At 49.8% G+C, this 12,926-nt stretch overlaps 2 protein-coding genes across 4 annotated transcripts in view; one reads left to right on the plus strand and one right to left on the minus strand.

Moving 5' to 3' along the window:
- Positions 1–1,541: 1,541 nt before the first annotated feature.
- On the minus strand, positions 1,542–10,989 carry SNRPA (small nuclear ribonucleoprotein polypeptide A). Of its 3 annotated transcripts, none has more exons than XM_054653148.2 (7): positions 10,847–10,989; positions 9,882–9,967; positions 9,580–9,752; positions 7,368–7,550; positions 5,904–6,074; positions 5,048–5,136; positions 1,542–2,821 (listed from the first exon to the last, which is right to left on the minus strand). In XM_054653148.2, the coding sequence occupies exons 2-7, from the start codon at positions 9,952–9,954 to the stop codon at positions 2,662–2,664; spliced, it is 849 nt and encodes a 282-aa protein (XP_054509123.1). In that variant the 5' UTR covers positions 9,955–9,967; positions 10,847–10,989; the 3' UTR covers positions 1,542–2,661. The 3 variants fall into 3 exon arrangements, with proteins under 3 accessions (XP_054509123.1, XP_077048406.1, XP_077048407.1); XM_077192291.1 differs by having other exon boundaries at positions 10,879–10,927; XM_077192292.1 differs by lacking the exon at positions 10,847–10,989 and adding an exon at positions 10,701–10,722.
- A 144-nt stretch (positions 10,990–11,133) lies between these two features.
- Positions 11,134–12,926, plus strand: part of LOC129133505 (uncharacterized) — a 148,388-nt gene continuing 146,595 nt past the window's right edge. Inside the window, exon 1 of the transcript XR_013185721.1 lies at positions 11,134–11,241. The gene's annotated coding sequence lies outside the window, so the exon portion shown is untranslated. The remainder of the gene's footprint in view (positions 11,242–12,926) is intronic.

Here is a 12,926-nt window from a genome sequence, read left to right on the forward strand (position 1 = left end):
CCAGCCGATATGCTTGCACCTGCTTCACGACAATAGACCAGGAATTTTCCCACCTCTTGGCCAGATGAACTTGCTGGGGCAACTTGGTAGCCCCCCCATGGAAAATCCTTCATTTGCTCCACTACCACCGTAAGGGACGGAGATTGAAGCCCCCCTACCAAGGACTGAGACTGAGACACCCATAATTCTGATGCAGGGGTGCTGGCCTGACTGAAGCAGGATGCCTGCTGAGTGCTGCCTACAGGTGTGCCTACAGGACCTAGACTGGTTTCCCACAGAAAGCAGTCCTGAAACAATATTTCAATAGACTTCTTCTTCTTGATTGTATCTCTTCCCCCTCAGCCATTTCAAGATCTGTTTCCCCCTCAGCAATGGACTATAACAGAACTTTGAGTTAACCAGGACTTTTGAGACCATCCCAATGTGGCTAGGCAAACTCCATCAGTTGGACTATGAGGACTGCGTCTCTCCACCTTTGGTAGCTATACTCCCTCTCTCTTTCTCCCCCTTTTTTCTGTTTTTTTTCCTTTCCCTAATTCCTTTCACACATTTGCTGTGGTCATTTTATAAAGGTGCATTTGTTTTTGATTGATACTGCAATCCCCTTTCCATGTTACGTTTTGCACTCTGAGATCAGTTAACAAACCATTACCACCCCCGTTCGTACAGCGGATCGTGACAGGGAGGGGATAGGAGTGGGGAAGGGTCTGGGAATGGGGGATGATCTGGAACTGGGGCGGGGTCTAGGAGTGGGGAGGGGTCCAGGATTGTGGGCATGGGTCCCTTCCGGGATTCAGCAGAGGTCTCTCCCCGGGGTCGGGGACCATTATTGGGTTGAGGTGTCTCCCCTTCCTGATCCCATTCCCATTCCTGATCTCGCCGCTGCTTCCAGGGAATGGTTCTGATCTCAACCCTGACCACAAACCTGAGGGGGTCAAACACCCCAAATCCTGGGGTCAAGCCCCCGACCCCAAATCCTGGGGGCTCCAACACTGGGGAGGAGGTCAAACATCCCTAAACCCAAAGTCTGGGATGTCAACATCCCCCCTCCACCCTGAAACCCAAATTTTAGGATCAAACCCCCCAAATCCCAGGGTGTCAAACACTCCCCAATTCCCAGATGTTGGGGTTGAATCTCCATGGCCCCAAATCCTGGGGTTTAAAACATCTGGGATGTCCACCACCCCCAATTCCCAAAGTGTGGGGTCAAATATCTCCAAATCCTAAATCCTGAGGCGCCAAACACCCTCAATCTCCAAAGTCTGGGGTTAAAACCCCCAATCCCCAACTCCTGGGGTTTGAAATATCTGGGGTGTCCAACCCTCCTCACCCCCAAAATCTGGGGTCCAATCCCCTGATCCCCAAATCCTGGGGTCAAAACCCCCCAAATCTCAAATCCTGGTCAAATACCCCCAAACCCCAAACCCTGGGGTGTCAAACGCCCCAACCCCCAAATTTAAGGACGAAATCCCCCAGTCCCCGAAGTCTGGGGGGTCACGCCCCCCCCAGTCCCCAACATCCCCCTAAAACCACTCCAGCCCTGGGGGGCACAGTGGGGTTTATTTGGGAAAGCTCCAGGTGCAATGTCTGCAGAGAGACCCTGGGTACAATGCTGGCAAAGACCCCAAAAACCCCTTGGGAACCCCAGAAACCTGTGGGGGAGTGGGAAAAGGGGATTTGGGCTTATCTGGGATGGGGGCAGCTCCAGGTGCAATGTCTACAGAGAGACCCTGGGTACAATGCTGGGAAAAACCCCCAAAAACTCCTCAGGAACCCCAAAAGCCCCCGGGGGGCTGAGATAGTGGATTTGGGATGGGGATCCAGGGTGGAAGAAGGGGATGTGGGGTTGAAAAAGAAGGATTTAAGATGAAAAAAGGAGATTTTGGGGTAAAAAAGGAATTTTGGGTGGGGGAAGGGGGATTTAGGGTGGGGAGGAGAAAAGGGGGATTGGGGTAGAAAATGAGGGATTTAGGATGCAGAAAGATTTTGGGTGGAAAAAGAGGATTTAGGGTGGGCAGGGAAGCACTTGGGGTGGGAAAAGAGGATTTGGGGTTAAAAAAGGAGATTTTGGGTGGGAAAAGGGGATTTAGGGTGGGCAGGGAAGGATTTGGGGTGGAAAAGGGTTATTTGGGGTAGATAAAGGAGATTTGGGGTGAAAAAAAAAGGATTTCGGGTGAAAAAAACAAGATTTGGGGTGGGGAATTGAGGTGGAAAAGGGAGATTTTGGGATGGGAAAAGGGATTTGGGAACCCACAAAGGATTTGGGCTGGAAAAAAAAAAATTTGAAGTGGGAAAAAGGAGGATTTGGGTTTAAAAAAAGGAAGATTTGGGCCGAGCTGAACTTACCTGGGGGAGTGGGGGTGTGGGGGTGTTTGGAGCAGGGCCAGGACCATTTCTGGGGCAGTTTTCTGGGATTTTGGAGTATTTTTCTGGGATTTGGGAGCAGTTTTATGGGATTTAGGGTATTCTGGGGTGGTTTTGAGGGATTTTAGGGTGTTTCTATGGGATTTTGGGGGTGGCTTGGAAGGATTTTAAGGTGTTTTGGGGCAGGTTTTGGGTATTTAGGGGCGGTTTTGAGGCGCTTTTTTGGATCTTGGGTATTTCAGGCCTTTTTTTGGGGGGGGGTTAGGGGTGTTTTGGTGGGGTTTGGGGTGTTTTGGGTCACTTTTTGGCAAAAGAGATCTTCATGGCGTTGCTCTGGGTGATCTTGAAGCCCTGCAGGGCCTCACGGGCAGCGCCCGCCTGCACCTCTGTGTCGAACTCCACGAAGGCGATGTCGTGGCGCCCGGGCACCAGGCGCACCTCCTTGAACCCTGGGAACCTGAGACGGGGAACAGGGTCAGGAGAGCCTGAAAAAATCTGGGACTGTTCTCCCAGAAACCTGGGAACGTTCCCCAAAAAATCTGGCAATGTTCCCCCAGAAGCCACGGAATGTTCCCCTAGAAACTTGGGAAGGTTCCCCCAGAAACCCAGGAAGGTTCCCCAAAAATCGGGGAATGTCCCCCAAAAATATTCCAGAAATGGTCCCCCAAAAAATCAGAAATGTTCCCCAACAAAACCAGAAATGTACCCCCCAAAAATCCAGAAGCATCCCGCCCAAAAAACTCTGAAACAGCCTCTCTTAGAAATCCAGCACCATTCCCAAATATCCAGCAAAGTTCCCCAAAAAATCCAGAAACTTCTCTCAAAAACCCAGAAATATTCCCCAAAAAACCCGAGAACCTAAAAATTTCTCCCAAAAATCTGGAAGCATTCCCCCCAAAAAACTTGGAAACATTCCCAAAAAGATCCACCTACATCCCCCCAAAATCCAGAAACACTTCAAAAAAAGTTCCAGAAATACAACTCCCCATAAAAGTCCAGAAATGCTCCCCAAATATCCAGAATTTCCCCTCAAATTCCAGACTCTCTCCCCGCAAAAGATCCAGAAATCCAACTGCACCAAATATCCAGAAATGTCCCCAAAAATATCCAGCAACACTCCCCAAAAACCCAGAAATCCAACTCCATAAACGTTTCCCAAAGTCTGGAAACATCTCCCTCCAAAAAAAATCCAGAAACATTCCCCCAAAAATCCAAGGCATCCCCCACCTGACTCCTCTCAAAATACCCCAAAAAATCCCAAAATTGCCCCAAATTCCAGGAACGCCATCAAATGCCCCCTAGGGAGCTCCTGGATTCCCAATGCCTGGGAATTTGGGATGGGGGATTAGGGTCAGGAGAAGCTGAGAATTTGGGGAAATCCCCGAGAAATCCAAGGGGGAGAGCCCGAGTTTGGGAAAACCCCCAGTATTGGGAAATTACCCCCAAAATCCAACTGAAACGCTCTCAAAATGGTTTGCGAATCTCAGAATGTCCCTCAAAATCCCAAAATATCCCCAAGAACCCCAGAAGTCCTGCAGGATTTCCCCAAAATTCCAGGGAAATGCTCTGAAAATCTTTCAATGTTCAACTCCCCAAAAATCCAACAACCCCAAAAATTCCGAAACATTTCCAAAAATTCAACATCCCAAAATCAAAAATCCAACTCCAAATCCCACTTAAACATTCTCAAAATCCCCAAAACCACAACCCAACACCCCCCAAAATCCAGAAATATCCCACAAGATACCAAAAAATTCCACCAAGTCCAGAAACATTCCCCCAAAATCCAACCCCCAAAAATTCTCCTCCAAGATCCCACAAAACCCCTCCCAAAATTGTTAAAAATCTCCAAAATCCAACCTCCCTAAAAATCCAGAAACATTCCCCCACCCCCCAACCTTCCTGAAAAAATCCAGAAAGATTGCCAAAAATCCAAAAGTGTGCCCCAAAACCCCCAGAAATACAACTCCCCAAAAGTCCAGAAATGTTCCCCAAAAAAATCCAGGAGTGTCCCCCAAAACATCCAGAAACCTTTCCCCCCAAAACATCCAGAAACATTTCCCCCAAAAATTGAGAAATGGTCCTCAAAAAGTCCAGAAACATCCCCCCAAAAACCCCAATAAACTCAAAAATTGAGGATCTTTCCCCAAAAAAATCCATAACTGTCCCCCCAAAAAGCCAGAAGCTTTCCCCACAGAAAATCCTGAAAAATTCCCCAAAATCAAGGAACTTCCTTTCAAAATCCACTAATGTTCCCCCAAATATCTGGAAACATTCCTCAGACTCTAGAAACTTTCTTAAAAAAACCACAGAAATATTCCCCCAAAAATTCATAAACCTGTCCCCCCCAGTCCAGAAAGTTTCTCCAAAAAAAAATCCTGAACCATGCCCAAAAATCGTGGAACTTCCCCCAAAAACTCCAGAGCCATTCCCAAATAAACCCAGAAATCCAACTCCCCAAAAAACCCAAAAAACATTCCTCAAAAAAATCTGGAAACATTCCTGCAAAAACCCAGAAATTCCCTCACAAAAAATCCAGAACTTCCCCCCAAATCCTGATATTTTCAAAAAAAAAAAAATCCAGCCCAAAGCCCTCCTCACCTCTCTCCACCCCTTCCAAGCCCCAGAATTCCCCAATCCCCCAAACCCTGCCCAGAATTCCCAGAATTGCCCGAGATCTCACTGGTTGAAGAGCATGGAGAGCATCAGCTCGTTGGTCTCCTCAGGGAGGTTGGTCAGGAACAGGATGTGGTTCGGGGGGTTTTCCGACAGCTGTGGGGAATGAGAGGAAAACCCCAAAATCAGCACCAAATCTGCCCCAAATCAGACCCAAAATCTACCTAAAGTCACACTGTATACACCCTATAAAATCTGCCCAAAAATCACATCAAAATCCTGGAAAAAACCCCATAAAAATCAGTGCAAAATGCCACCAACCCCCCCCCCCAAAAATCTCTCTAAATAATCCCCCAAAAAAATCTCTGCAAATGTGACCAAAAACTCACCAAAATTCCACCCAAAAGACCACAAAATTAATGCCAAAAATCCTCACAAAAAATGCGTCAAAGCCCACAGAAATCCCTCAAAATCCCCAAAAAATCCCACAAAAATCACCCCCAAAATTCCCCTAAATCTCATGGAAAAAATCTTCAATAAGTCCCACTAAATCCCCATGAAAATCTCACAGAATCCTTGCAGAAAAATCTGCACAAAAATCCCCCCCAAAACCCCCAAATTACACAAAATCCACCCAAAAAAATCCCTCAAAACCATCCAAAATATCCCCTTAAAATATTGCACAAAAATTGCCCCAAAAGCCACAAAATCCACTGCAAATCCATTCAAAAAATCCATACCAAAATCTCACTAAAACCCTCACAAATGCACCAAAAAATGCCCCCAAGTCCCCTCAATCCTACCAAAAAACTCAGGAAATCCACCCCAAAAATCCCCACCAAAAATTCCCTCAAAATCCCACCAAAATCCATCCCAAAAGTGCCACAAGTCCTCTAAATCACTCAGGTTCTGGGGTCACTCACGGGCTGTGGGGTAGGGATCGGCGCCATTCCAGGCTGTGGGGCCATTCCCGGGGGAATTCCGGGATTTGGGGCCATTCCTGGGGCTGGAATCATGCCCGGGGGGGGGATGTAGGGCGGTTGTCCCCCCAGGTGCGGCAGCATCCGGGGCGGCTGCGCCAGTGGTGGCATCCCCTGAGGAGAGACCCCAACACATCCCAAATCATTCCAAAGGCACAGACAGAATCCCAAAGTTATCCCAAAAGTACAGTGAGAATCCCAAATCAATGTAAAATTATGCCAAATCCACATGGAATTATCCCTGAATTAGCCTACAGACACGTGGCCCAAAAAAACCCCCAATTTTCCCAAAACTATTACCTCAAATTACCCCAAACTTACCCTGAATAACCCCAAAATTACACCAAACAACCTCAAAATTACTCCAAATAACCCCAAAGGCACACAAAGAACCCAAATTAACTCAAATCCGCCCCAAATCCCATCCAAATCTCCCCATGCCCTCCCAAAATGCCCAGGAACAATCCCAAATCCCCTGGAATGATCCCAAATCCCCACAAATCCCCCAAAATCCTCTGGAACAATCCCAAAACCTCCCTGAACCTTTCCCCAAACCCCCTGGAATGATCCCAAAATCCCCTGGAACCATCCCAAAACCCCATTAAACAATCCCAAATCTCCTAAGAACGATCCCCAAAATCCCATAAAATGATCCCAAATCATCCTGAACCATCCGCAAATCCCCCAAAACATCCCCAAAATTCCCCACAAATGCCCCAAATTCCCATAAACCGATTCCAAATCCCCCAGGACTGATCCCAAAATCCCCTAAACCGATCCCAAATTCCTGGCACTCACAGGCACTGTCCCCTGTGCCCCAATCCCAAATCCCATATATCCACCCCAAAATGATGCCAAAGTCCCACTAAACAATCCCAAACCCCCTGTAGTGATCCCAAATGCCCTGGGAACAATCCCCAAATCCCCGAAAGCCATCCCAAATGCCCCTGGCACTCACGAGCACTGCCTTCTGTGCCCCGTTCCCAATCCCAAATCCTATAAATGACCCCAAATCTCATAAATGATCCTATAAATCTCCTGGGACCCACTGGCACCACCCCCTGTGCCCTGATTCTGATCTCAAAATTCCACAGATGACCCCAAATCCCATGAATGATCCCAAATCCCATGAATGACCCCAAAGCCCATAAAACAATCCCATAAATACCCTGGCACTCATGGGCACTGACCCTTGTGCAACAATCACAAAATCCACAAATTACCCCAAATCCCATAAATGATCCTATAAATCTCCTGGCACTGACAGGCACCACCCCCTGTGCCCTGATTCTGATCCCAAAATCCCACAAATGACCCCAATCCCATAAATGATCCCAAATCCCATAAAACAATCTCATAAATCCCACGAACGACCCCAGTGTGATCAAACAATCCCCCGGCACTCACGGGCACTGCCCCCTGCGTCGCCCCCTGCGCTCCAGCCCCGCTCTTTTTGGGGCCAGGGGCTTCTCCCCCCTTGGCTTTGCGCTTGTCCCGTTTGCGCTCCCGGTCCCGATCCCGCTCCCGCTCCACGAACGTTCCCTTCATCTTGGCGATGATGTCCGAGTCCGTCTTGGCGTACTGGATCCGCTGGGACGGCACATTCCCGGGATTGAGGCATTTGGGGGATTTCAGAGCATTTGGGGCATCTCTGAGAGGGATTTTGGGGCTTTCCAACGGATTTTTAGAGGTTCCAAAGAGGATTTGGGGTTGCTCCATGGGATTTTGGGGTGGTTCCAGAAGATTTGGGATCAGTCCAGGGGGATGTGGGGATGGTTCAGGGGGTTTTGGGGTTGTTCCCAAGGATTTTGAGGGGATTTGGGGAGGACTTGGGGCTTTCTGAGAGATTTGAGACTTTCTCAAGGATTTGGGGGAGTTCCAAAAGAGATTTTGGGTTTTTCAAGGAACTCTGGGAAGTCCTAGAAAGGATTTTGCAAATTTCAGAGGGATTTGGGGGAATTTAGAGGGGATTTGGGGGAGTTCCAAGAGAGATTTTGGGGTTTTCCATGGGATTTTCAGGGATTCTACAGGATTTGAGGAGATTCCAGACAGAACCTGGGAGAGTTCCAAGAGCAATTAGGGACATTTTGGAGGAATTTTGGGAAGTCCAAGAAGGAATTTTGGGAGAATTCAGAGGAATTTGAGAGGTTCCAACAGGGATTTGGGGATTTCCAAGGGGGATTTTGGGGTTTTCTGAGGGATTTGGGAGAGATTCAAGGAGGGATTTGGGGAGTTTCTGAGGGATTTTGGGAGGGTCTGAGGGGTTTTAGGGAATTTCAAGAAGGAATTTGGGGGAATTTGAGGAGGTTTCAGGGGAGGATTTTGGGATTTTCCAAGGGATTTTCAGGGGTTCTGAGGGATTTGGGAAAGGTTCCAGAAAGGATTTGGGGATTTTCAGATGGCATTTGGGGGAGCTCCAAGAGGAATTTGGCACTATTTCAGGAAGTCCTAGCAGGGATCTAGGAATTTCTGAGGGATTTTGAGGGAATTCAGAAAGATTTAAGAGGGATTTGGGAGTTTCTGAGGAATTTGAGGGAATTCAGAGAGATTTTGGAGGAGCTCCAAGAGGGATTTGGGGGTTTCCAACAGAGTTTTGGGGCTTCCAGGTTGAATTTGTGGTTTCATCATGGGTTTGCCACAGAAGGGAAAGCTTTGGGAATTCCTGGCTATATTTCAGGGGTTTTCCAGGAATTTTGGGATTTCTCCCAGGATTTGGTTCTCACTGGGTTTGGCCGTAGCAGAGGAAGCTTTGGGGCAGGTCCTGGTTGGATTTTGGTGCATTCCTAGTGGGATTTGGGGATTTTTTTTTGGTGGGATTTTGGGGATATTTGAGGCTGAATTTAAATTTTTTCCCCAAAAATTCAGTTTTTTCCCCCAAAATCTGTGGATTTTTCCCATAATTTGAGCATTTTCCCCCAGAATTTGTCTCTCACCATAAACTTGTCATAAAATGGGAACCTTTGGGGTGGTCCTGGTTGAATTTTGGGGATATTTGATGCTGCATTTCGGGGGTTTTCCCCCCAGGAATTAAGGATTTGCCCCAGAATTCCAGGATTTTTTCCCCAAAATGTCAGTTTTCTGCCCAAAATGTCACAATTTTCCCTCAGGTTTGGGTATCACCATGCGCTTGTTGTAGAAGGGGAAGCCTTAGGGTGTTCAGGGTGAATTTGGAGGATTACAGGTTGGATTTTGGGGATACTTGAGGCCAGATTCTGGCGGTTTTTTCCCCAGAATTACATTTTTTCCCCAGAATGTCACATTTTTTTCATTAAGTTTCAGTCCCACTGTGGGCTTGTCATAGAAGGGGAAGCTTTGACTCCTAGTTTGACTTGAGACTGTTCTCAGGGGATTTTTGGTAGATTTCCAGATGGATTTTGGTTTTTTTTCCCAGGAATTCAGTTTTTTTCTCAAAATACCAGGATTTTTTCCCAAAACTCCACAAAATTTGTGTTTCACCATAGGTGTGTCATAGAAGAGGAAATTTTGGGGTGCTCAGGGTGAATTTGGAAGGATTGTAAGTTAGATTTTGGGGATATCTGAGGTCAGATTTTGGTGGTTTTTCCCTAGAGTTACAGTTTTTTCCCAAAATACCAGAGTTTTCCCCCAATCTCTGTCTCACCATGGGTTTGTCGTAGAAGGGGAAGCCCTGCATGGAGCGCAGGGCATTGGTGGCACTGCTCATCTCCTTGAAGATGACAAAGGCCTGGCCCCGCATGCGAAGACTGCGCGACACCAAAATGTCCAAAATCTGCCCAAACTGCGAGAAAATGGCGTAGAGGGACTTCTTCAGCTCTGGGGACAGAGTGACAGTACGGTGATACACATGGGGACATCACAGTGACAGTGGGGACACACAAGGGACAGCCTGAACCCCTGGTGACACTCACAGACACTCTCAAACCCCCCCCAGACCCCCCTCACCATCCTTCTTGATCTTCTCGTTCAGGTTGTTGATGTAGATGGTGTGGTTGGGCCGGGGGTCCTGCACTGCCATGGCCAGGACTCCTCTGTGGGGACAGGAGGGCTTTAGGGGACATCTGTGAGGGCTGCGACCCCTTCACCCCCAGGGACCCCCTTTAGGTGCCCCCAGATCCACCTAAACCCCCCCAAATTACCCACAGACCCGCCCAGTTCCCCCAAATTGACCCCAGACCCACCTGAGACACCCCCCAAATTCCCCCCAGACTCACCTCAGAACCCCCCAGATGCTCCGCATCCCCCTCAGACCCCTCTAAATCCACCTGAGAACCCTCCAGACCCTCTCAAGCTCCTCCCCAAGCCCCTCAGACTCCTCAAAGCCCCCTCAGACTGCCTCATTCCCCCCCAAACCGACCTCAGATCCCCCTATTTTCCCTTAACCCCCCCTCCAAAATCCCCCATTTCTCCTCAGACTCACCTCAGACCCCCCTAACCAACCTCAATCTCCCCATTTCTGCCCAGACTCACCTCAGAGCCCCCCCCCCATTTCCCCCCAGTTCCACCTCAGACCCCGCAAAAACCCCTCAAACTACCCAAAGCTCCTCCAAACCACCTCGGACCACTCAATTCCCCTACACCCACCTCAAACGCCCCCAGTTCCTCTCAAATCCCCCTCAAACCTCCCCAATTCCCTTCACGTTCGCCCCAGATCCACCTTACACCCCACAAAAGCCCCTCAAACAACCCCAATTGCCCCCAAACGCATTCCCGACCCACCTCAGATACCCGTCTTTTCCCTCCAGTTTCCCCCCCCGGACCAACCTGACATCCCCCTAATTATCCCTCAGACCCCGCAAAAATGCCTCAGACCCGCCCAACTCCCGCCCACTTCCCCTCAGAACCGCCTCAACCCCTACTCATTTCCCCCCAAAGCCATCTAAGACGACTCCATTCCCCTCATACCCCACCTCAGCTCCCTCCTCAGCCGCTCTCCCCTCACCACCGACTGCCGCCGCCACTACTACTGCTACTGATACTACTGCTAGCTACCGCGACCGCGTCCACCGCGTGCGCGGGCCCTTCCAACCAATAGCTGCGCGATCCTCCCCAAACTAACCACTCATCGTGCGGTTAACCTCACAACGCCCGCCTCCCCGAGCCGTTTCAGCCAATTAGAGGCGAGCCGGAAGTCGCGCCCTCTGACCCCGGGGCCCGCATGAAGCGGGAGCTCCCTCCTCTTCCTCCTCCTCCGCCACCGCCCCTCCCCCCCCCCACCCCTCCACTCCCCGGGCTCGGGCGGGTGCTGTGGGAGGCGCTGGGAGAGGACCGAGGGATCCTGGGACTGCTGAGGCGGCCAGGACAGGTGGGGAAGGGGGGGGGGCGTGGGGGATGGGAGATAGGGGGGGCTGAGGGTCCTAAGAGGGAATTGTGGGAGGTTCTTGGGGGGGTTCTTGGGGTCCTGGGTGGAGTCTGGTGGGGTCTTGGGGGTCTGGGGAGAGGTATTGAGAGGTATTTGATGGGGGGGAGATCCTGAGGGGTCCTGGAGGTGTCAGGGAGGCTCTGGGGAGGGGTCCTGGGGCATTGGTGGGGGGGGATCTGGGGGGTTGGATGGGTCCTAAGAGGGGTCTTGAGGGGGGGGTCGTGGGAGGGTCTTGGGGAGGGGTCGTAGGAAGGTCTTGGGAGGGTCTGGGAGGTCTTGGGGTGTTGTGTGAGGGGTTTTGGGGGGCCTGGGGGGGTCCTGGCTTGGTTTTGGGGAGGGGTCTGGGGAATCTGCGGATGATCCCTGAGGGGGATTGGGGAGGGGTCGGGGGGAAGGCTTTGGGGAGGGGTCTTGGGAAGGCTCTGGGGGAGTTCTTAGGGGACATCCTGGGCTGGGCCTGATTGGGGTCTGGGGGCTCTCAGGGGGGTCCTGGTGGTCTCAGGGATTTCTGGGGGTATGGGGGACCTGGGGGGGGTTAGGGATCCAGGGTGTCCTGGGCCAACCTTGGGGGGGCTCTGGAAGGGTTTGGGGTTCCTGGAGGGGGTCCTGGGGGGAGATTTGGGAGTCCCAGAGGGTCCCAGGCCCATCCTGAACCAGGGTCTGGGTGTTTTGGGGAGAGGGGGCAGAACAGGGGTTCCCAATCCCTGTTTTTGTGCAGGTCTCCCATCGTTCCCCCTCCCCAAAAAGCTTCAAGGGCCCCTTGAAGTGGCTCCTGTTCCTCCAGCCACTGCCCCCCTGATCCTCATGAGTCTGGGGGATTTTGTGGGGATTTTTGGGCATTTTGGGGGGCTTTTTTGGGCTTTGGGGGATTTTGTTGGGAGTTTAGGAGGAATTAGTGGGTTTTTGGAGAGAATTATTGGATTTTGGGGGGTTTTGTGGGTTTGGGGGGTTTTGGATTTTGGGAAATTGTGTTGGGGTTTTGGGGGGGGCTTATAGAAACTTTGGGGAGTTCTTTTGAATTTTGGTAGATTTCACTGGGATTTTGAGGGATTCTCTGGGTTTTTTGAGGAATTTATTGGGATTTTTAGAGGATTTTGTTTTTAGTGAAAGTTTGAGGGGGCTTCACGGTTGAGGGGCTTTATGGTTGTCCCTGGGTGCGGGGAAGGGCTGAGAGGCACCAAAATCTCCTTAAAACCCCCAAAACTCCCAATAAAACCCACAAAATCCCAATTAAATCTCATAAAATCCCGTCAGAACACCCTAGAATTTCAGTAAAAGCTCACACAATCTCTTGAAATCCCAACAAACCCGTCAAAATTCCAATTAGACCCTACAAACCCCCCCAAGAATATCTCCAAAACCACAAAAAGTCCCACAAAATCCCCCTAAGATCCAAAGAAATCCTGGCAACACCCAAACAGCCCAACAAAAACCCACCAAAATCTCCCCAAAAAAATCCCAAAAGAACCCAAACCCTCAAAGAATCCCACTAAATGCCCCCCAAATCCCAATAAAATGCTCTCAAAACCCCTAAAAACTCAATAAAACCATGAAAAACTCCAGACTCCAACAAAATCCCCAGAAAATTACAGTAAAACCTGCTAAAATTAAAAAAAAACCAAAAAATT

This window comes from Agelaius phoeniceus, chromosome 32, assembly GCF_051311805.1.
Source record: "Agelaius phoeniceus isolate bAgePho1 chromosome 32, bAgePho1.hap1, whole genome shotgun sequence".
NCBI classification, from domain to species: domain Eukaryota; kingdom Metazoa; phylum Chordata; class Aves; order Passeriformes; family Icteridae; genus Agelaius; species Agelaius phoeniceus.

Coding starts and splice junctions, on each gene's coding strand:
- SNRPA (XM_054653148.2), bottom strand. CDS start 9,954: ATGGCAGTGCAGGACCCCCGGCCCAACCACACCATCTACATCAACAAC. Junction 6,075..7,367: donor CGACGCAGGGGGCAGTGCCC/GTGAGTGCCGGG, acceptor GTCTCTCCTCAG/GGGATGCCACCACTGGCGCA. Junction 2,822..5,047: donor CTCTCCATGCTCTTCAACCA/GTGAGATCTCGG, acceptor TCCCCGTCTCAG/GTTCCCAGGGTTCAAGGAGG.